Raw genomic sequence first — 24,102 nt, 5'->3', positions numbered from 1 at the left:
TTATTTATGCTGCACCTAGATTTTCAGTGTGACTTGGTGTAACACCACATGATATGTCGCACTAGTAACCACAAAAATAGGAAGATGGCACCCTGAAGGTGGGGAGCAGGAAGAAAGGGCTGATGGCAGAGGAGGGCTCATGGGGACTGGCTGCAACAGGCTGGCTGTGCTTTTCTGGCTGTGGCTTTTATCATGAAGCTGGAAGGCACAAATGGAGGGAATATATTAGGAGCTCATAAAGATTTCAGCCTGTCACCATTGGTGCACACCTGTCTTTTGTTCTCCCAAGTATGATGTTCCTACATCTGCCTGTGTATGTCTCCAGCTCAATACTCCACTCTGCTTTCAGTTACTTTCATCAGCTTCACTTGGGTTCAAAGTGGCTGCTGATCAGCATGTTGCCTCCTTGCAAGGAAAGGTCTGCTGTCTTCCACTGAAATCTCAATTGAGCTTCCAGCTACTGATGTGCTGAACCGCTGGGTGCAAGCAGTCGCTGATGTCTGAAAGTTAATAAGCACTTGCTGCTAATCAGCTACTGCAAAATGCAGCTGGGGTCAGGTACGGCAGTGGCTGCATAGCCTGTGTGGAGCTGTGGTCGCTGTAGTTTGCAGCAGCTGATCAGAGGTCTTTGAGATAACTGCTTTTCTCCTTGGAGGGAAGAGGGATAAGGGCTAGCTAGCTGCCTTGATGGTAGCTGGGTTTTGAAACACCAATTATCTGTGGTTACTAGTGGTGGCCTCCTAGTTCCAGCATAGATGGAGCAGCAGTGGTGCGATCTGGAGCTGGGAGCAAGAAGAGAACTTGCTGGTTTAAAGGATGCTGAGTGAGCTGTAAGTAATGAACTTGTTCAGATGCAGTGAACACCAAACACGGAGCAATTTCTGCTTGCCTACCAGCTTTTGTCTGATGAGATTTGACAGGGACACTGCTTTGGTATAGCACTCTCTGCCCCCCATTTCACTCCATTTCTGTACTCACCTTTAGAAATTCCCAGGCCAACTGTCTCTGGGCTACCCAGCATGCGGAGGTGAGCAAGTCCAGTACTCTCCCCATGGGCTGCAGCAGCCTCTCCGAGTTGTCATTCCAGGCTCTCCTGTACAGAGAAGAGAGGCAAACCTGGCAAGTTCTCACCCACCCATTGTGGCAGGATCTGTCTGGTGCTGTGGCCATGTGTTTTTTGGACTTGCCATGAAACACAGAAAAAACAGGTTGGACAGAGATATGGTGAAAGGGACAGATAACAAATAGATGAAAATTGTTTGCAGCCTTCTATTTCAATTTTGGTTTTCTGTAGCGAGGTCTAACAACGTTATCTTTCACACCTCTGGCAGACAAAGCTTTGTGCTATCCAAAATATTGCTGCCAAAAAATCCTCTGTGTTGATGCTGAGATTGGAAGGATGTTTTTCTCTCCAAGCTAGCAACTTAATGGTTGGACTTGATGGTCTTAAAGGTCTTTTCTAACCAATACGATTCTATGATTCTAACTGCTAAGAGATTTGGAAGAGTAATTCAGGGTGTTACCTGCATTTTTTTCTGCAGATGCCCTTCTGCAAAACTATAAATCCTAACCTGCCCAAAGGAGTTCTTTAAGTGATGTTGTTAGCTTGGTTCAAGTCAAACAGTTTGACGTTCTTTGATCAGAAGTAGTATGTGAGGCTGATGGTCAGTATTCCTGTACTTCAGCTTAGAACTTGAAATTCATCAGTGCCACAAGCACACATGGTTGGTTTTCAAATTCTTTGCAAATGCTTATTTTATTAGGCAGCTGTGGCCAAACACTGCAGGATGGCCTTTGATATGCTCTGTAGCCAAGCAGCTTTAACCATGTTGGCAAAGCCCTCTGAAGTGAACACCGCTGGGGCCAGCTGCAGCCGCTCCTGTGGGCAGCGCCACCACTTCCCTTGGGCCATCAGCCGCCTGCCCTCACTCAGGGACACCCATCAGCCATATGCATCAGTGGCCAAGGGCTTCCCCTTCACCCTCTTCCTAGCCAGCAGAGCAGAGCCCTGTGGAGCGCACTGGGCTTTTTTCTAACAAACTGGTGGCATGCTGTAAGCACCTGTGAAAATTTGGGTGTTGCTTTGCAAAATGCGATGGCTCTTTGAGAGTGGTAAAGTTAACTAAGTACAAGATAATATTTTCCGTATCCATATCACAGTGTGGAAGAGCTGTGACAAATTTCAATAATTGTTTTTATGAATTTCAGCAGTATCTGTAAATACCTTTTTTTAAAACATACCACTTAGTAGAAGTAATGGATTTATTTAGGCATACAGCAGGATATTTCTAAATCAAGACCCACAGCCTGCCATTTCGGTTGGTCAGTAAGGCTTTTGTTAAGGTATTTGACGAAAGGGCTTTTGTGTTTTAAGGTGCCAACTTACTGAGCATGAAGGTAAAAATGTTATCACACTTGTCTAACCTAATAGTATTCAAAAACCTGTTTAGGACTTCTAGGTGCACTGCCAAATCAAAATGTGCAAACAGGTCTTTTAATCTGATTAGGTCTCTAAAGTGTTGATATAATACAGGCCAATAACTCCTGCAGGAAATCCCGCTGTTTGAGATTGTTGCACAAGTAATGCAGTAGTAATAAAGTGTCTATCTTTTTTTTTTTTTCTTCATAACATGCTGGCCAGAGCTTTTCACTCACCATTGATTTGGAACACTCACAGCTGTGCCCAGTATTTTATCTTAATTAAAATAATAAAAGAGGAACATACACCATGGTTTGAAAATGCAATTGCCTGTGGTGGGCATGAACTCCCTCTGATGAAGTTGGAGAGTGGTGGCAAGACAAAGGCAATAGTATTTTTGTGTCATTTTACTTGTTTGATGATAGAGTTGTCATTAAGACAGACACATAAATTCTTCCAAAAGCTAGATTAACCTTCATGGCCTACATTTGAAATGCCAATTTAAGATCTTCACCTTTGTGTTGAACTTACCTGCTCCATCGCTGGGGTTCAGCAACACAGAACTGCTCAGTTAAGAGACTTATCATGCGAGAGGCACTCAGGTGGTTGAACTCCTTGCTGAAGGTTGTTGTGAATTTCCAAAGCTGAATATGTTTCAGAAAGCAATTAAACACGCTTGTGAAAGGAAGATTCACTAGTATGATGAGATGCAGGTACTGCCTTTGTCTGAGAATTCCCCAGCGAGGGGGATGGGCTGGGAGGTGCCTGGCTGTCTGTACTACTCCTCCTCGTCCTCTTGCTCCTTCCCTTTGAGTGGGAGCAAATGCTGAACTCAACGGGGCTCCTTAAGGCCCTGGAGAGGGCTGGGTTTGTTGTGCTTCTTGTCCCCTTCTGCTGATAACCAGAGGAGCTGTGATGGGGGAAACAACCAGGCTGTTTCTGATGGAAGAGGACTCTGACCCTCCTCCCGCAGCCGAGAGAAGTTCTTTGTTGAGGAATATTTTTTTCCAGAGGAACCTTCCTGTTTCCCTGCAGTCTGATCTGGCATTTCCCATGGTCCGATGGCTTTCCTCACGTGTAATGAGAGTTTCACTGGAGGCTTACTGCAAATACACATAGGAGGCAGCACAAAGGTTTTTTTTTTTTTTTTCTTTCTTGCATGGCAGTTGCATCTTCCCATTTTCTTATAGCGTTGTGGTTAGAGGCTTTAATTCTCTGGCAGGTGGTGTATGGTATGTTTTTCAAGCCCTGCGTCTTTTGACTCTTAGGATACTCTCTGCTCTGTGACTTTATGAAGCTGCTTAAAAACTGTTTCTAATTTCTGAATTGAAATTCCCTTAAAATTGTATTGTGCGATGTCATCATGATTCAGCTTTGTACAACACCATCCTACTTCCACAAGTCATCTTGTTCTGTGCCTTTTTTTTTTTTTTTAAGATATTCATGTGCAATTTTAATCCTGTGATACAATGACACTCCTGAGTTCTCTGTTGTAACTCAGAATTTCAAATGTAAATGTTGCTTTAACATTACTTTTGGTTCTGTCTAATCTCAGAGTCTCATAACAAAATCTCTTGGAGAGTTCATGTTCTTTTGTATGTGCTTTTTATTTCTAATGCATATTTTCTTGGAAAGTGGCTGATGATATAATATGTAGAATTTTTTAAATCTTCACTGCTCTCTCTTCTGAAGAACTTGGTGAAGTCTAATATTACCCTTCAAATAGGCAGGTGAGAGCTTTGGAGATGGGTAATTTGTACCTTTTAAAAAGCCGCACTGCCTCGCTTTTGTCTCAGAATTTATTATGCTTCCCAAGTATAATGTGACATACTGAATAGGGCAGGGGGTGGGGACATTGTCTTCAGCTGACACGCTGTTATCAGCGGGACTGTGTTTCTGGACATAAGGTTTCGCAGTCATTGGTCATCCGAAGAAAGCTTTTCCATCGGAGGATTGGACAAGAAGATGCGTCAGTTTGCTGCCCGTCTCCAAGGTACTGGTGATGCTGCCTCCCTCCACAAGCTGGCTCACGTCACAGCTCCATCACCCAGCGGGGTGTGGGCTTTTTTTCTCCTCTTCTCGGTTTTAATTCTGTATTTGCTTCCTACTGCATTTCTTAATCTGTCTTCTGCCAAATGCTAACAGCATGATATTTTGCAATCATTTAGGTGAATACAAGAAGGACGAACTCCTGGAAGCTGCTAGGTGAGTGCTGCTTAGAATATAAAGCATATTTTGTGGGTGGAAGCAGGAGAGGAAAAGGGATTTTTAAAACAGCGATGTTTTGTCATTGCCTTTCCATTAAATGATGCAAACAAACCACTTCATTAACATAAATCGCTTTGGACTTTATGGTCTGATACAAACGGAAAAGCCTGTTTATGTAATTGAAATCCCTCCCTATGGTAGTTATAAGGTTAATATTGAGTTTTTGTCTTAAGCTGCTTAAATCCTCTTTATCATTTCGTGACTGTTCTTTTTAGGAGCAAATTAAACATGAGAATTTTTCTTTTCTTTTGGTTTTTACTGCTATCTTAGGATAAATTTTGAAAATAGGCTTTATCAGAACAGAACATAAAGAAGCCTATACAAAAGGTGTAAAGTTCAGTCATATATTCCAAAGATGCTTTCATGCTTCCTTCTGACAGCACAAAACCATTTTATATAAACTGTTAACCCTTTTAAAAAATTTCTGGATATTGGTATGTGGTTGTTTCAAATGTTATGGGCTGTAGCCTATGAAAATGTATTTGATTTAGAGCATTTAATTCAGCAAATGGCTTTCAGAGGATCTGTAAAATTAGATGAAGGAAACATAGGATGAGGTTAAGGAGAGAATTGCATGATCTGTAAATTTAATATTATTTTCTGTATTTACCCTTTGTCTCGAAATGTTCATAAGATCCTTTAGCTAGCTGACATTCTACCTGGCAAAGTACAAATTTCAATATACTCTACTTTTATATCCAGCTTCTTAGCAAATGTTTTGCACAGGGCTCTGCCCCTTTTTCCCCCCTTTCAGTAATCCTCTCCTTTCCATTTACAGGAGTGGTAATGAAGAAAAACTGATGGCTTTATTGACTCCTTTAAATGTAAACTGCCATGCAAGTGATGGGCGTAAGGTAAGTTAATACCTGCTTTATATTTCTATTATTCAAGAAAGACCAATTTAACCTGTATAGATGTATAAACCAAGAGAGTGTATGGGGGAAAACCTGTAATGTCTTTTCACTATGAAATTAAATGCTGTTGTACTTGATGCTGGCCGTTGTGACAGATCAACAGTCAGCAGATGTGGATTTTGTGTGTCTTGTCTTTTACATGTCAGACCCAGGTGTACACATAAAGTGAATCCTTAAGACCTTTTATAAGAAAAACAAAATGTACTGTTTTAGATGAATAAAATAACTAAAGGAGGAAAGTTATTTGTATTTGAATATCATCTGGGTGAGGTGGTTGGTATTCAGCTTAGTTCCTAATGCCCTGCCACGTAGACTGGCACTGTATTGATACGTTTAACACCTTCTGCATTTCCTTAAATTTTACATTATTGCTTTGACTTTCTCTGGCAGGGATGTTTGAGTTATATTAAGGATTAGGCTGAAACTGGAGGAGGGAAGAACATACGGAGTGAGAAGTAGATCCTATGATTTTTTGATATTTTAGATATCAAGAGGATGGTCTGTCTAGACTGATTTACAAACGTTGGTTATTTTTTTTACCATGTACCAGAATGTTCTTAATCTGCATCTCTTAAAAACATCTCTCACGTTTAACAGTACATCTCACTCAAAGAATGGGAGTGTTTACCTTTATAGGTTTCTTTATTTTTTTGTGGAGTGTGTTGGAGTGTGCTATAAACCTCATTCTGAAGCTGTTGTGGAACAGCCCAGTTCCACTGAAATCTATGGCGATAATCCAGTTTATTCTGCCTTTGCATTAAGACATGTTATTGCTGTTTATAAAAATGTAGCTACATTGTGAAAACATTCCTATTTTTAATACACATTCTCAATTGTGATGTCTATGATACCTACTACGTGAAAGAAAAAACAGCCAGTTTTTCACTTGTTTACATTTATCACTGATGGAACATTTATGAATCATCCAGTTTTTTAAAACAATTTTATGATCTGAGGACAGGGAAATGAACAGGGGCTTTATTCAGTTGCGTTGGAACTGATGAAATACTCCCCCCATTTTTAAGGTTAAACATATTGCCCATAGTTCTTCGTTTTCCTTTTGTTTTTTTAAGACTCTACCACTCTAATGAGATTGTATTTAGGTATTAATAGCGCATTGTGTTGTAATAATTAAGGATGGTGGTATGCAGCAGTGCATTACTGAGTAACTGGGTCCCCTTCGCTATTGATTTAAGGTCAAAGGCCAAGAGTTGTGATTTCTGTCAATATGAAGGGGAATAAGCCCTTGCAGATATGTTATCTAGAATATTTATCACTATTTTTTTTTTTTTTTTAAATAAAGCTTTTAGAATTCATACTATGCTAGTGGCAAACATTTACGTATAATTGCAGTCTCTGAATTACTTTGAAAATGTATGCCCAGAGCTCAAAGCATATTGCAGTTAAAGCTAATCAACGTGGACACTTTGATAATTTGCTTGTCTGTTTGGTTGTTGGTAAATTCACTTATTATTAAAACTCCTTTTAAGATGGCTTGGCATTTATATTAATTATTTTTTTAATGATGTCTACTAGATATTTTTTCCCCCACCGTATGTGTGCAGACTATTTACAGTGAAGTAATTCTCTGTAGCAAGTGTGCTGTATAATTGTTAAGTCTTTCACTTGCAAGGCAAAGATTCCAGGTCCTGCAACCAGTGCAAGATCACTTTTGGGGTTTAATCATTCTAACCTGTCCTGCAAATTAAGTGAATTTTTCAGCCTACAGCACAGCATTCTTGTAAATGAAAGTCTTAGCTGGTGTAGCTGCCTCCTGATTGATGTATGGTGATTTACACTAGCTGAGAATTTGTCTATTTGGGAAGTTGGCTTTTGCATTTCTTGATGCTTTTCGTAGTTATTTTTTGCATATCCCTTGAGTTTTCAAGCCTCAAACTTACCACAGTGTGAGGCACCAGAGTCAATGCAGCAGTCAGGGCCAGGAAGTACAGACCCTGGAGTAGCCCGAGATTCTCAGCATCGTACTTACTCTGCAGTGCAGACATATCCACAAACTCTTGTGTACATCCTTCTCCAGTTTGTGCATTTCTCAGCTTTGCACATTTTTGAGATGCCCAGGATTACAGTGATAAGGGAAACATTTCCCCTTGTAGGGGAGGAAATTGAGTCCCAGTACTTAATGGGCAATTATTTTTCCTGTATAGCATGTGGTGATAGTGGCTTTTTTCATACTTTGGAGTGTGACTTTCCAGAAGTTGTCCTCTAATGCCCACTGCACTAGAACTGAAAAGCAGAATTGTCAGGATATTGTTAATCACACTATTATTTATTTCATTGCTGTATGCAGTTTACCTTTTTTTTTTTCCCTCTTCTGCGTCCCACATATGCTAACATCTGGCGTTCCTGGATTCCCTGAATACCATATCTGCTGTGAGGTTGTGCTTCATAGAATGGATAAAAGGGATGGAAAATGATGACAGTAGCTTGCTGTTTTGATGGCAGTTTGAGTTGGATATAACAAAAGCTTACTGCATTTTGTGTGCTGCTTGTAGCCTTTTTGAAAAGTATTGATAGCCAGAGTCTGATTCCTACAGGATAAGCATCCATGCTGCTAAAACAGCTGCAGCTGGTGCTGATAACCATCAGTCCATCTGCTTATTTAGCATAGAGGTCAAAGACTGAATAGGAGTGAAAACTGAACTTGCTTCTTCTCTCCCAAGTCACAGTTTAGATAGATCATGAGCATTGTAGAAGTGTCCACATTACTGAAGCTCTTCAGGTGATGCCTGAAGAGGGAATTCATTCTCTGTTGCTACTCTTGCAATTATTTTCTGGAGTGAAAAATGAAGGAGTGTGTGCAAAAAGAGCAATTTTATATATTGGCTAAAGCATTCCTGCATACCGAGGACCTATGTAATTTGTAGGATTTTGTTTTGATGACCAAGAAAAAACAACAATAATTTCTTGGAGAAACAACTATTTCATTGAGCTAGGTAACGATTAATTTTTGAGTAAGACTTATGTGCCTGTTGAATATATATGAGGGCACAAATAATAGTGCACAAGTACTGAGCCATGCAGTGCAGAGCTATATGGTACAGTGTATGCAAATAAGTGTTATGCAAGGGTAAAATTTCACTAGAACTTGTTTTTTTAAACTATCCCCTTTGTTTGCTTTTTAAAAAGCAATGCCCGAGCTGAAATATAATAGTAATTTTTCATAGCAATTGGTCTTGTTTTGTTTTTTGTTTGTTTTTTTTAAAGAAGAGATTGAAAAATCACAGAATCATTAGTATGTGGTGTGTGTAGTGTAAAATTTGCATGTTACATCACTTCTGTTTAGATAGCTTCCTAAAGTATTTGCTCTGTCAAAACAGAACTTAGCCAAAATGCACATCACCTGCATATTCCCAATCGATTTGGAATTTCACTGTGTCCAGCCTCTGAGCTCTGCCAAACCATTTGCTCCTTATGTAATCTATAGAAGTAATAACTTCTAGAAGATATGCTGTAGTATTGAAGTTAACAGGTGGTACCGAACTTTCACACTGTTAAAAAGCCAAGGCACCTATTTACATCTTTATCTACATAAAGCTATGTAGGCTCCAGAAACATGCTTTACAGCCCTCATTATTTTCCCTCAAATATTTTTTTTCTCTGGGGGCATCTTTTTTTAAGACTCACTTGTGGGCGAATTTTCAAAAGATGTTTTTGACTATTTTAAAACAACATGTTCCTATCTGCTACTGACAGCTAAAACTGTGTTATTTTGTCATGGGGGCTGGATTTCTGACTCGGTACTACAGTCACAGTTTACCTAAACCAGTAGTTAGTTGCGAGAGACAGGCTTAAAATAGAAATGTATCATGGTTGGAGGTTGAGTGGAAGCCATCTCTTAGCCCCCTCATTTCCTTTGGAAAGCTGTTGTGGACACTTGAAAGAAATTTATGTTGCCACCATTTTTAAAATAAAGAAGTATCTGAGCTAATATGGAAGCGCTGTTTTGTGCAATTCAGATGAGACCTCTTCTTTACACGGCAGGCTTCCCAGATCATCTCTTGACAGCTTTCCCAAGTGAACTGCATCTGGCAGACATGGTAGCTGTTAGCAATGGGAGGGCGATTTTTGTTTTGAAGTTTGATTTTTGCTGGTATATAAACTCCTGCCCCTGTATTGCGTTATGCATTCTCAGATCATGCTGGCACTAAAATACTGGGTTGTCAGTTGAATAAAACTTTCTCTTCATGCAAAGGAACCCAACTCCTCTGGTCAGACATTACTGAAAAAAAAAAGTTTGCTTTGCTCCTTTTCTCAAGGTTCATCTCTTTCAGAATAGAGCAGATATCTGAGATTTTGAGATCTTTGGAGCACACCACAAATATTTTTCTGTAGAATAAAATGTTTGCTTCCTATTTTGAAAGTATTGTTTCCATTGATCTGTTGCAGCTGCATTTTGCATTTGTGTTTTTGCATGAACCGTATGAGAAACAAAGAATACCATGGCATTACCTGTGAACAGCTTGCTCTCAGGTATTTTTTCAGTACGAGGCAGTAATTGCTACCAGAAGGCAGCACAGGATGCATTTCCTCCACAGCTGCATTGGTTTCCTTCCTTCACCTTCCCTTCCTGCCTCACTACTTGGAAACCAAAAATGTAGAAGGTCCTTTCCAATCCCTAACATTCCGTGATTCTGTGATTCTGTAGGGAGCCTGCAAACAATGCACCTCTGTTCTTTGAAAGGGCGAGACCATCCAGCACTGTGGATGAGGCAGTGATCCCATAGAAAAAAATAATAGGCAATTATTTACTAAGAGGACATTTCTAGCATGCACTCGGTCCTACTTCATTTTATTTCACTGTTGTCTTCTGGCTCCTAGTGCGCCTTTCTTTGCTTATTCCCACTTTTCAGTCCTTACCAGCTCCCAGTACCAGTCCTTAATGCTTGGTATTACGCCTCTGCCACACCATTGCATTTCCAAAACAGATGTCGGCAACCCTGGATCCGGAATACCAGTTACAGACCTTTGCATCAAACTTTGTGAGTCATAGGAAATGCACTTGCTTCTAGAGTTTGAGGCTGTTTCTTCAGGCCACTCCTTTCTGCCATACAGACATTAATTCTTCTTGTGCATGGCATCATCCAGGTTCATGGATGCAGGGTACAGATGTAAGAAATCCAACTCTAAGGAGGTCTGCAATGTGGTGCTGAGTACCAGCATCCTTGGCCTGAAGCAACCACTGCACAAGATGCGTGCATTTTTGGGGGAGGACAGAGTGCCCCGCAGCTCCTGCTATGAGACATCTCTGATACCAAGTAATGTTCTGTTGAATGGAGTTGCAAATTCTTTCTCTTGCCTTTTCTGCTCCTTTCTATCTGCAGCCAGCTTGATCAGCCTGTGAACAAAGGGCTGATAACTAGAAATTGAATTCTAACAAGATCAGGTGAAACACGTCTCCTCTTAGCAGGGAGTCTCCAATTTGCTGCTGGTAAATGGATTTGCTGGTCCCTGTTCCAGAATTCTGGTTGTTCTCAACCATTTTCATGAAAAATCCTGCAGTTCAAAAGAAAATTGGCTTGCCTTCCAATTTCTGAGTCTGTATGGAATGATCGATCCATGTTTTCACAAACTTATTCTTTACAGCTATTAAACCTACAGATCTGAGCAGAGGTTGAGATTCTCTTGGCTCTAGGAGCTGGGGATTGAAGAAGAATGTCGTGCGTTGCAAGACTTGTGAACAGATTGTGTGCTAGTGACACTATAAACCTTTATAATTGTGTGCATTTTTCTTGTGCTACAGTGACAAAAATGAAAATTAATACCACAAACCTACAGGTCTGTTTGTTCTATACATTTGTGGTGTACAGATTGTATTCAGATGAGCGTGGAACATCTTTTGGAAGAAATTTTCTTGCGTATAATAAAGATTGTTGTTTAAGTGTTGTGAAAATACACTTTATGCAAACAAAAGCTGCATATTTGAGCAAAAAACTTGTGAGCAGATACTTGATGCAAGGCATTTTTGTCATATACCCAGGGGTATTTAATAATCTGTCTCCTTGATTAGTCTAATAAAAAAAAAAATTTAAAAATAGATTTTAAAGTGTTTAACTAGAAAATCTCATTTTCTTCCAGAAAAAGACATCTCCATGTGGAGTAAAGCCAAAACAGTTATTCCAGAATAACTGGGTAGACAAGCATTTGCTGAATCTGCTCACTTGCTGCTTACTAGCATAAAGGGTCAGTCTGGTTTTGATGAAGTAGCATAAAAGAATTAAGGGATGATACAGAGCACGTCTATTTCTGTTTAAAACAAATCTATTATTCTGAAAGCATATTGTTTTAAAAATTGGGGATTTAAGATCCTTCTTTACTGTGGTCAATGACTGCTGTGTTCTGCAAGTGCTACAATTGTTCATGCTTCTTCTGCAGCCTCACCAGTGACCTGTATTGGGTATGAGCGTGTATAGAGTCATGGGAGAACTTGTCATCAAATGCCAGCTGCTCCATGGCAACTGGTGTGTATAAGCTCTTATGCCACCTCAGCTATGAAGTCATTCACAGTACCTGAGCAAACTCAGGGCAGCCGGGGGTTGGACTACAAGTTGGTATCCAGAGCTCATTTCCAAGCTCAGTTATTCTGTTATACCTGGGTGACCCACAGTAATGTATTTGTATGGTCCATACTCCCAACTTTGATTTTGGTGAAGGGCTTCATAACCTTAGAGCCTGTCCCTGTGTATGCTAGGTGGACTGAAGGAGGGAAGAAGATGGGCAGAAGTTCTAAGCAACTTTTAGTGAATATGTGCCTCAGTGGTGAAAATAAGTACTGTAGGTCAGATGCAGACATTTCTGTTTTCTTTTCAGTTATAGCTATACTTCCCCATAATTAAGTTAAATGTTTCAAATAAAAGTCTGCACTCAAAATTAAGGGTCTTTCCTGGGCCTAGGTACTGGAGCGCTGTGATAAAAGGTGGCATTTCCAACATTACAAAAAGGTTGCAAAGCAAATGCTATAATGTTTGTGATGTACCTGGGACAGAAGTACGCAATGCAGTACACACATAAAAACAACATTTTTTAAATGGCCACAACTGTATTTTGCCTTTAAAATACCATTTTGGTAGCTCTCAGGATTCCTGCATATCAGAAGTAGTGACAAGTTATGCTCTTTCTTATGCTGTGATCCCATCCTGTTTCATCAGCCAAGCATGGTAAAAGTGGATAACACAAGAATCTGTCCCCTGACTTCATGCAGTGTAGGTGATTGAGCTTAATTTCTCTCTGTGGTGTCACTTAAGACCTTCTATAGCCAAAGATTATATGTTTTGAATAAAATGTAAAACTGATCTACCTGCTCTAAGTTTCTGTTATGACACCTTAAATGTTTTCCCAAAAAAAAGTTTAAATTAGTTCATTCACCTTCACCTGTTTTCATTTTCTTCAGGACTTATTTGAAGTGTACTCTGTCATGTCCATAAATAGAAATTGTGCACTTGAAGGACTGGAAAGAAATTGTTTACTCCATAGCCATTCTCTCTATATTGATCTCTGAAAATTAGGAAGTCTCAATTGTTAGGTCTTAATCAATATGCTCTTCAGGAAATCTTCAAATGTATTAAAGGTGTGTTTGTCGAGGTTTTTTTTTTTTTTTATACCTGAATTGTTTCCCCTTGATTATTAGCGTCACACAGGGGACAGTTTCTTGCATTATGCTATTACACATCTGTATAGAAAAAGAGAAAATAAGTCAAACTTGCAGATTTGGGCAGAGCTGCCATTTACTATTTTATGCACATTAACTAAGTGCTGTGGTCTAGATTTAGCTCTGTCAGCTCTGTCGAGTACTGCTGGTTTTTCTTCTGTGATCTTGAGAGTGGGGTCCTTTCCTTCACAGGGCTTGCTGAGGTTATGTTTGAGTTGAAATGTAGCAGCTCAATCCGTGGACTGTATACCTTTGATTTCTGAATATGGTCAACTATAGTGAATACTGTAGGTGCCATTTCTATCCTTAGTGTCACTTGCCTCTCAAAATCCCTGCGTGTGAGCATGAGAGGTACTAAGAAGTAAACCATTTTGCTTTCTTGTTGCTTTTCACTTTTGAGTCTGACATTGGAGTACTTTATGACTCCCTCTATCATTAGACCTATCATTTAGCTGTACATAATGTTTTCCAACTCTGCATGCCTTCATGTAACCATCTCAGGACCTAACATCATCTTCCCTAAAAACTATTCATGAGAGTTCAGTTAAAACTCTGTTCAGCGCCCATGTAGACTGTATCAGTTGGTTTAGCCTTATGCACATGTTTGTTGACTGCTTCAGAAAACTCCAAGAGTTTTAAAGGTGGAACTTCCCTTAACACCATTTGACTCTTCTTAAGCAGATCATGTTTATCCAGGTGTCTGCTAATTCTAGCTGTTACTATATTGTATTTTTCCTGGTACAGACGTGAAGATTACAGGCCAGTAGTTCCACAAAACATGTTTTAATGATTGGTTTGTAACTTCCAGGTCTTCGTGTACCAAGACAGTCTTAAGTGAAGGTCATATACCACTAATAATTCACCTGTTTCATTCTCCAGTGCTCTCTTGGGTGAATGCAGTCCTGGCAGTTTGTTGATGTTCATTGTGATTATGGCTATCATTACCTTTTTTTATGCTTAATTTAGTTTCAGACAGAGCCTTTGCCAGGCTTTACCATGCTCCTAAATACACACACGCTCACTCATTAGGGTCCTGGTATGATAGTTACTTCTTCTCAGATGTATACCATGCAAGCAGTTCCTTTAGCTCCTCCACAACGACTTCTTGCCTGCAAGAGCTCCCTTTCTTGCCCTTGTATCACCTTGCCCCCCTGGACTGTCTGGTAGATTTTGTACCCCTGGTGGGCTGGAAGAAGGATTTATGGTTGGTTTTAATTCCTTTCAGTAGTCACTGCTTAAACTGTTTTTGCCTAATTGTATTCTTACCTTTAATCTGCTGAAGTTTATGGTCCTTGTGATTTTCTTCAGTTTGTAAATTCAGCTTTTTGGATGATGCCTGCTTAATTCTAGTAATCTCTTTTAGTTTGCTGGTAGTCACACTGGCTCTTTCAAGCCCTTCCTAATATGAGGTATGCATTAGCACGGCAGTTCCAGTATTCTCTCCATTAGTAGTCATTATGCTGTCTGTAAAGACTTAATTCTCTTAGCTACCACTTTTAGCTTATTGTTAACAAAACTTACAAATTTTTTATAACTCCACTTTCTGAAGGTTAGCACAGTCATACTGGATTATTTCAGCAAGCATTTCCCCTGTAGATAAGACATGTCTAAGTGTCACTCTGTAGTCACTGGTGAAGAGCAACTTCTACTGCAAGGTTTTGCACCAGCTGTCACTTGTTACTGGGTACCAGCTCAGCAATTGCATTTATTCCTGAGGCCTCTCTAGCCACCTTCTCTGTCAAACAGTCACTGGTAGCACCCAAAATTTTCACCTGTGCAGTCAACCAAAGCTTGTCTGTCTGCCCTTCCTACCCCTCTGATTTCTCTCAGCACATCACATATCACTTGCTGATACAACCCCATCATTTATTTCATAGCTTGTGTGGATAATTTAGAGTGATCAGTTTAGTTCTAAATGAAAAGAACTACAAATACTTATATGCAGGAAGAGGTGTATTTACATAACCATTTCTAAAACTGTTGTGTAAGCTGATTGAGCAGGCAGCGGGTGAACAATAAAAGGGGAGGAAAATGACAAAACAGGGCATTGTGGTTGCTGATAGGTGTGTCAGTGATGAACAAGAAAATTTAGGTTATTTGATTAGTCTTTTCTAAGTAATGTAATACACTTACAAAAGACACTTTTTTCTTACAGATTAAATTATTTAGAATACTCATATTCTAATAACCATAACTTTTCAATTTTTAAATGTACTAAAAGGAAGTACAAGATAAATTCTCTGCCTTTCTTCCTGTATTTTACAACACTCTTCTTCAAAGGAACAGTGAAGTCTACTTGGCTGGATTTATAAAGGCATTAAATTCTAAAATTTGCAAATTACCCCTATAATGCAAAAAGAGCTTTTTGTATATTTAATTTTGTGAATTATTTTATATTTTGTGTTTTAATTTAATTACAAAATATAATGCATAAATATTTCATACTGAGCACTGGAGCCGAAATGCAATCTGTTCTTAACAGAGTTCATTCTGACCCCACTTTCAATAAAATGAGTGAATTTCTGGTTTGAATGTCATTTTAACAGAGGGAACGGTTGAATTAATGTATTCTGAGAAGCTTTCTTCTTTCTTAATAGTGTGAAAATCGTATGAACTGAAGCCTGGAAACTTTCTAGGTGGAAAAAGGAGGAGAAGCAAAGTAAATATATAAAGGTGGAGTAAGATAAGTGATAAAAATAAGAGATATAAAAAGAAAAGGCAATACAGGATTGTTAACTGACTGTAATAAGAAAAATATTTTGATAGTAAGTGGAAAAAGAAGAGGCTGAAACAGCAAAAACCAACAGTTTTGGTTCTTTTACATTCTAGCATGCATCCTCTTCAGATGGTTTTAGTGTTATGTGCAGGCCTTCCCCAGTCACCCACCATGGCTGTTTGGAGGTGAGCCTCTTCTTAACACTTATTTGTGCTGCTGGAGCAACACCAAAAAAAAAAAAGATTAAAGAGAGAGAACAGCAACCTGAGCAAATAATTAAAGAACAGGGTTCCATAGCTTCTGACAATGGCTGACTAGACAGATAAAAATCTATGTATTTGTGCTGGAAGAAGGGAGAAAGTTGTGACATCCTCCCCTCTTGGAGCGATGAGCATTTGCAGCTTGCAGTTTGGCAAAACTGACAGGTTGAGACAGGCTGCAGACTGTGCTGGTTGGAGCTAAGATGCTTTCAGAAACTCCACAGAAACTTGGCTGTCCCTGCCCCTCTGCTCGTATCAGCAGCAGGAGCATCTGTTCTTCCCTATGCAACAAGCTGGAACCACAGCATCCGGTGCATGATTTAACAAATCAAAGTTCCATCTGTTGACATGGGACAGTCCTGCATGCCAGTGTGCTCGGTCTGCCAGCCCTGATGAGTTTGTTCCCCAGCTGGCAGAGGTTACCAGCTGCTCCTTAGAGTACTAGAGGTTTGGATACCCTCAGATGACTAGTTAATAACATCACAGGGGCAGTTTCTTCTTGCCCTTGCCTCTGCGAGAGCCAGGCATGCCTCAGTTGCCCCACTTTTGACTTGCATTTCTGGCAGGTTCTAGGTGGTGGAAAGAAACAACAAAAATGTCCACAATGATCCTGGAAGTAATTCCTGTGTAGTGTCCTGCCATATCTTTCAAGGCAGTATTCATCTCTGTTCAGTGTTAAATAGCATTAACAGTGTTCCCTTAGGAGAAGAGAGTGGGTCTTTACTGTCATTTCATCTTTAGGTAGCTCAGCAAGCCACTATTCCCTCAGGTGCCAGCATCTGTCACCAAAGAAACAATGTATACTCCCCTGCTTCCTTGACAAACCAACTCAAAGTCCATCTCAACCTGTCTTCAGTGCTGCCAAAGATCTGTTCAGTGCATCTGAATCTGGGAGAACTGCATATGCTACTTCAGAAACTCCAGAGTTTGTTTTTCATATTGCAGTTCCATCCCCAGCCAAAACTTATTCGTTCACATGAAAGAGATTCTTGTGAGGAAAAGTTTTCTGAGAATACCATGGGTTTGTAGGGATGTTGCTCTGTTTTTCTGACAGAACTCTGTGGAACTGTTTTACCAAATGGGTGGTAGGTTAAGATACATGCAAATACTCCGAAGGGGCTGCGGGGTGTGTGTGTGTGTGTGTTACATTTTAATTCTTACTTAGGAAGAGGTCAAGGATCACTAGTGCCCCATTTATGGTGGTGTTCCCATTTAAAGATTTAAGTCTCTCTCCCAGCACCTTACTGTTTCCCTCTATAGTCTCTGCTTCTAGACCAGTCTCTGAAAGTAATGACAGCAACTTAGTATGGAGTTGTTGGGAAACTAAGCTTCCTAATTAGTATTTGAGGAGCTGAGATCCCTTTTATCCATTTGCCATACCTGCTTTTTCTTGTGGATCAGACTGATCTTTGCTTTTAAAGTTCATTCCAAACATGGTTCGTGCCTTCTGTCTCACAATATATTTGTCTTCTGGCCTTTCTTTTAGCCCTTTTTCTGCCAGGTAACAATGCTCTGTCTGTTTGACTTTTTCTTTTCTCTGAAGTAATCAATTTGAATTATTTTCTTTTTTACATAGCTACTGTTAAGAGAATAGCTTTCAGAGCTATCTACCTGGATTAAGGATTTGCTTTCCTGTTGTCAAAGATAATGATCACCATAATTTTTAAAGTCAAGTGTCATTGTCTAGAGAAGCCTGCTGGGCAGGGAGACCAGGTTTTTCTTCTGGGATTTAATAAAGCTTTTATATGGTCATCTTTAATAATCCACCTTAAGCCTTCCTCTGCAGATGAAACTTTCCTTTGTTGTGTGGTCCTGCAGTTCTTGTATGTTTTATCTCCTGTCAGAAATCATATCTTTGCTCTTCACCCTCTTCTGCTTTTGGGCATATCTTCTTTGCCTCCAGGTCCCTACCTTCTCTGGGGGGGTGCTGTTTCTATGCCAACAGGAGGGGCTCCTGAGCAGAAAAGTAAAAGCACTCATTGCTTCTTCCTTCTTTTAACCTCCAAGAGACAGAGACACTTAATTTCTTTGTCTACGCCTGTGCAAGATGATGTTTGTTATCTTTTCTGTCCTTTCCTACCCCAGGAATCTATGTGATTGAAGATCTTCTCTCATAAATCTCCCACCCCTTACTTGTCAACACTTAGCCCAACTTGCAGTACAGCAGGGTCACTGTGTTAATGTGTACAACTGCTGCCAAGCCTTGTCACCTGGTCTTGAGGTTCAGAGGTACATTCAGAAACTTGTGTTGTCTCTCAAAGTTCAGATCTATTAGAAAAACAGTAGTCAGTAGTTTGGACATTACAGCCTTCTGAGAATTAATAGTCACTGGAAATCAGAAGAGTCCTGGTCTGTCACCCAAGTAAACCTTTTCCAAAGAAGGGCTTATTCTGCCAGTGTATTTGCATTATTTTTGTTCTGCTCTTCCTATGCATTTTAACTCTCCAGCCATTTAATTAATTCTTTCCATTTCAACTTTGTTATACATCCTTATCTCTTCTTCCAGTTTATGAACATCCGCCTGGTCTGGAGGTGTCCAACACTAATTTGAAAATAACATCCCGGCTGTGGTTTCTGCACAGTTGAAAATAGGAATGTTCCTTCAATCTGTGATCCATGACGCAATTCTTTGTAGCTGGCACACATTTCTAGATACTTCTAGGAGGTATGCCATTCCTGATATCTGACCGGCTCTGGGCTTTGTATGGTGACCTGGGTGGTACGATACCAAAATGAATTTCTGAAAGGTATTCAGTTGCAAGGAAGAATTTCTTTTTAATGGAGATGACTTATTTGTTCTCCTTCTACCAAGTGACAGGATGAAGAGGAATGCAAACATTTCTCTCTGTATGTAATCCTCATTTTTGCCCAGTGATGCTCTGCCCTAGCACTACTGTCTGTGTATGTGAAATCAAGCTGGTTTGGTCTTCAGTGGTTTACAGCTGAAAACAGTGAAACTTCCCCCTCCCCAAGAGATTGTCTGATATACTGGAGCTCTAAACTGAGTTACTGTGTGACTTACAGATTCTGAATTGGTGAGCTGTTCAGTTCATTTTCAGTCATTAGCTGTTACAAAGCACTGTGTGAAATTTCTGACTTGATGTTTGTCTGATTTTTACTGTACTAAGTCTGTCCTGTTCAACAGTCCAATTAAGCACTACTGGCTGTGTTCTAAAGATGAAGCAGTTAAATTACCACTGGAAGTGCAGTGGAGTGAGAAATGTCTTCTTACGCATCTTGTAACCTTGTCCTTAGGAAATGTTTTTTGTGGTTTGTATTTTTTTTTTCTTTTTTACATAAGAAAAGTAGTAGTAGTTTAAGTTCTTCATCCCTGTGCTTTTTTATCTGTAAAGTATAAACTTGTTGCAGCTAGCTCGTCTGCAGTCATCAGTCTGACATTACTTATTTTCCTGAGCAGCATCTGTAAGTTTGTTTCTAAAGCATAATTGCCAACCATGAAATTAAATATCTCAATGGTGCTATAAAATGACCAAGGAAATTGCACAATTGGGTGGCAGAAGGTGACAAGCCATGTGGCTGATTAACAGGAGCACAGGCCCTTTCCTGCTCAGGAAGAGTATCATTCTCTAGCTGAGGTTAGGGACCTTTACTTCTGTAGTACCTTGTGTGCAAGAGCATTTGTGGCATGAATATAAAATAATTATTTTGAGTTATTTGAAATATGTATTTCTAGAAGGATTTTTTTTTTGTATTGTATATGCTCAGCCTTGACACCAGGCAAACACATGTCAATGAGATATTTTCCCAAGAAAGCTTACAACTGAGTCCAAAAATGAAAAAATATAAGTTAGGCACACTGCGTAAAATTGGAATGCAAGTTAGTATCTCAGCAGCAAAGGAGAAGTCTTTCCACAGTGGAAAAGTTCAGGAATATCTCTTCAAGATTGTTATATTGTTGCAACTTGTTTTCTTACCCCATTAGTCAGAATGATAAAGTGGCGATAGGAGATATTCCATTCACATACAGGATGCCTTCCCGATGTACGCTCATGATTGATGCAGTTAATTTTAGAGAAGTCTGTAAGAGAACGGCATCAAGCAGACACAGACTATTGGAACTGGAAAGAAAGATTCTGTCATGAATTCTAACCCAGTGAAGCGACAGTTGTTTGCCTGCGCAGACGTTTTTCCGTAGTGTGCCAAATTCAAATAGTCATCTTGCCAGGAGTCAGGACATCTTTCAAACCAGTCACTTCTATGCAAAACTGTCAAACAAAGGTCCCTTCTGGGGTTGAAAACCTCTCTGCTCTTCCCTTAATTTAGTGGAGGTGAAACACTGTTTTGAAGGGAGCTTGTAAGACAAACTACGAAAGTTTAAGATACTATTTTTGTTGCCACTGCTCTCTACCAGCAGCTGGGCCTGATTAGAATAAAGGTTTCATTTGACAAAGGTTAGATGGGAGTTTGCTGCATACCTGCAATTTCCAGATCTCCCAAACCTGAAGATATTTAGAGAGAAGGTAAAAATGTCAGGTATCTGAAAGGTGTACTTGAAACATTTTAAAATCCCTCTTCCCTGTCTTCTTTTTTGACATCCTGAGTCAACAGGGTGTTGTAGAAGAGTTAACAATAAACATAGCAAGTGTCCTTTGGTATTTTCTGTCATACTTTTGTGTCTGTCTGTGTAAGAGCCTCCCTTACAGCTGCATGTCATGGGGACCTTCTGAACATGAGAGTAGACATAATATGTCAAGGCCAGAGCTGGATTTCAAAATCAGGGTGTAACCTCTTTATTGCAAGAATACCTTTCTTATGGAAGATTAAATTAAATTATGATAGTACTAAATTACAGTATAGTGTCATAAATTAGATTAATTATGAGAAATCATGTATGTGATAAGAAGACTGTTGATTTTAATAGCCTTCAGGATGACAGCTTGAGAATTAAACAGAGTGATTAAGATTGTTATCAGATAGTATTATGTAGAGGCTTTTGGCAGTAGAAAGCAAGAACGGGCAATATTAGTTCTCAATACAGTTCCTCCAGATGTTATTGATCATGCAGAGAATGCATGATGTAAGATCCTTACACAATATCCTTCTGTTGAAATTTGCCCATAAAATGGACGATTAATCATTTAAATCTGGGAATGCAGCTTTCTTCAGAGGCTGTGGCAGCATTATCATCAAAGAGTTGCTGAAGACTCTAGCAAGATAGCAAGAGAAACAGATGGTGCTTGGAACCAGCTCTCCCATGTTGCCTATGGACAATTTGTTGAAACCAGTTTTCTGATTTCAGTGGAAGCAGCTCAGCAGCCCCTTTTGTTTGATGCAGGTGAACAAGACAGCAAGTCCAAGGTGGCTGACCTTGAAAATAGGGGTCATCAAATTGGCTGTTGGTAACAAAGCAGTGGTAAAATACCTAAGGATCAATGAAAATAGTATCAAACTGCTGTATGTGCATTTTTTAAATCTAAAAAATGCATTTCTCATATTCCCAGGCAACACATTTTCAAAAGAACTGCAGGAAAAAATACCTGCTTTAGTATAAATTGTAGGTATATGGGTTGACAGTGATTGCCATCTTGTGTACAGTAATCTTCCTTGAAATGTACAGTACCTGCTTTGACTCAATTACAGCTGCCATAAAACTTTAAAGTAATGTGAGCATCTCACATGAGGGTCTACTTTACTTAATAAAAGTGGAGTTGTACTCTTTTTAATTACACTAGCAAGTAAGACAGTACGATTGGCTTGGTAACTGTGAATGTGAGTCTTGGAAGGTAAGTGCCCTCTAGGGATTCTTGTTAGTAAGTCTCTTGCCAGGTATTGAAAGACATGGGAGGAGGGGTTAATTGATAGCTCAATTAAATCTCTTAATATTGAGTTATTAATTTTTGGTTGGAAGGCTAATACTCCTGTAGTTCATGTAGTGTGACATTATCTTTTAGGTACTTAGTTTCTGTAATTAGCATCCAAGATCGTAATGCCAGAGTAGTATTTTTAACTATTAAATCTGTAACATGAATGTGTGTGCATTCAGTTGTGCTTGCCCCTCAGTCCAGCATTCACCCTGACACCAGGACAATGTCCCCTGCCCTGGCCGAAGAAGGGCTCATAGCTTGCCTGGCTGTGTCTCCAGCACTGTGTGGTTTGTGATTGCACAGTCAACACATGAAGAGTGGTGGAGATCTCGGCCCCATCTCTATGGATGGGTGCAGGGAGCACCAGTTGGCTGCTCCTGGGAGAGGCAGCTGCAGTGCGGCAAACATCAGGCACCTGGCTGCAGCCAAATAACTAATTCCTGGTGTGCTGGGAAAGATGTGGTGTTCTGTGATTAATCAGGGGACTGTGGTGTCTCTGTCACTTTGCCTAAGGAGATGGAAGTAGCTCGCCTTTCTGAAAGGCAGGGGTATAAGTTATCTGAAGATTTGGGATGATGCTGTTTTGCTTCATTTATGTAATTTGTCTTGCACATATAACCTTGAAATGTTTTGGTTTTTGTCTCTAATTAAGTTGTTTGGCAAAGGCAGGTCTGATAGCCCTAGAAATACAAAATGCACAGTCCCAGCTTGAGTCATAATAGATTTTCTTTTAATTTTAAGCAGTGAACAAGACTTCAGGGTTGATGTACCTTTATTGAGAATCTCCCTATTAATAATGCTTGATATGAGTAAAGCATCATCTTGGAAGTCTGCTGTCATTGTTTTAGAAGTAGCATGCAGACAAGAATGGATGTAGTTTAATTGTAGCGAGGTTAAAGGATCCTCCAGTGGTCCAAAGATTTAGTGTTTGCTTCAATTTCTTCTGGAGTTTAGGCCTTTCAATAGACCGGCTTTTCCGCAGTCCATTTCAAATTCCTTTCAGGTTTTCTGAGTTATTAATTCAGTTGATTTAGTAAACAAACCAATGCACTGTCAGAATTAACAATACTGAAGTATTCTGCTAATGTAAATAGTAGCATAATCTTTATCAACATTTTCATGAGTGTTTCTGATATGTGTAAGGATCTTTTAATGCTGACAGTAAATCTGTACTTGACTTAATACTGTGAAATATGTAAGTCTTTCCATGTGTTCAAGCTGGTTTATGTATGAGGTTTTACGGTAATAAAATTGTGTTCTTTCGGTTGTGTGCCACAAAATAAAGTGCAACAAGGATCCCTTTAAAATCCTCTGCTCCTCAGCCTTGGGAAGGAGGAAACAACATCACGCATTCGTGTAAGAAATCAGTTCCTTCAGATTGAGGCAGCACTTTTTTTTTTTTTTTTTTTTTTTCCATAACAAAAACCTTTTAAAATAAACTGTGAGGGGAATTAGTGTTGTCAACTTCAAAAGCTTTTGGTTAAAATTATTATGAATTAGCTGTGGAGAAGGTGCCACTATTACTCTGTTCGTATGCAGCAAAGTGCATTACTGCTGCAAATGTATGTTTTGCAAGAAACTGAAAACTGCATAGTTTGCTCCACTTTTCTTGGCACAGTACAGAACATGTACGACTGCTTGTTTGGTGCAGAGCTGAAGACAGATATTCCTGCTATGGGATAAATCCATTATTTCTTGTTCTGCAGTCTGCCTCTTGTGCACTTGTTGCAACAGGCAAACACACAAACCGTTTTGTAACCTGTGAGTGTGCAGCCTGAACTGCATAAATTTGCTTAGGAATTAAAAAAAAAATATAGCATTTAAAAAATTAATTGAATTCTAGCATTTAAAATAAACAAACAAAACCACACACCAACCAACCAACCAATCAATCTCACAAAAACCCACCAAAACAAAAAAACAACCAAAACCAAAATAACCAAAACCAAACCAAAACAAACCCCTGACACCCAAACAAAACAAAATTGGGCAATTATTTACATTAACTTTAAATTATGACCTTGTTATTGCCTT

At 39.5% G+C, this 24,102-nt stretch overlaps 1 protein-coding gene across 3 annotated transcripts in view; it reads left to right on the top strand.

Moving 5' to 3' along the window:
* TNKS (tankyrase) overlaps window positions 1–24,102 on the top strand; it is a 148,601-nt gene that overhangs the window by 76,013 nt on the left and 48,486 nt on the right. For all 3 annotated transcript variants that reach the window (XM_082051952.1, XM_082051951.1, XM_082051950.1), the window contains exons 4-5: window positions 4,588–4,624; window positions 5,466–5,541. In XM_082051952.1, the coding sequence (XP_081908078.1) occupies window positions 4,588–4,624; window positions 5,466–5,541 (113 nt within the window). The remainder of the gene's footprint in view (window positions 1–4,587; window positions 4,625–5,465; window positions 5,542–24,102) is intronic.

This window comes from Streptopelia decaocto (assembly GCF_964273445.1).
Source record: "Streptopelia decaocto genome assembly, chromosome: 4".
In the NCBI taxonomy this organism is placed as follows: domain Eukaryota; kingdom Metazoa; phylum Chordata; class Aves; order Columbiformes; family Columbidae; genus Streptopelia; species Streptopelia decaocto.
Note: the sequence above shows the minus strand (reverse complement) of the source record. Positions and strands in the feature narration are given on the sequence as shown.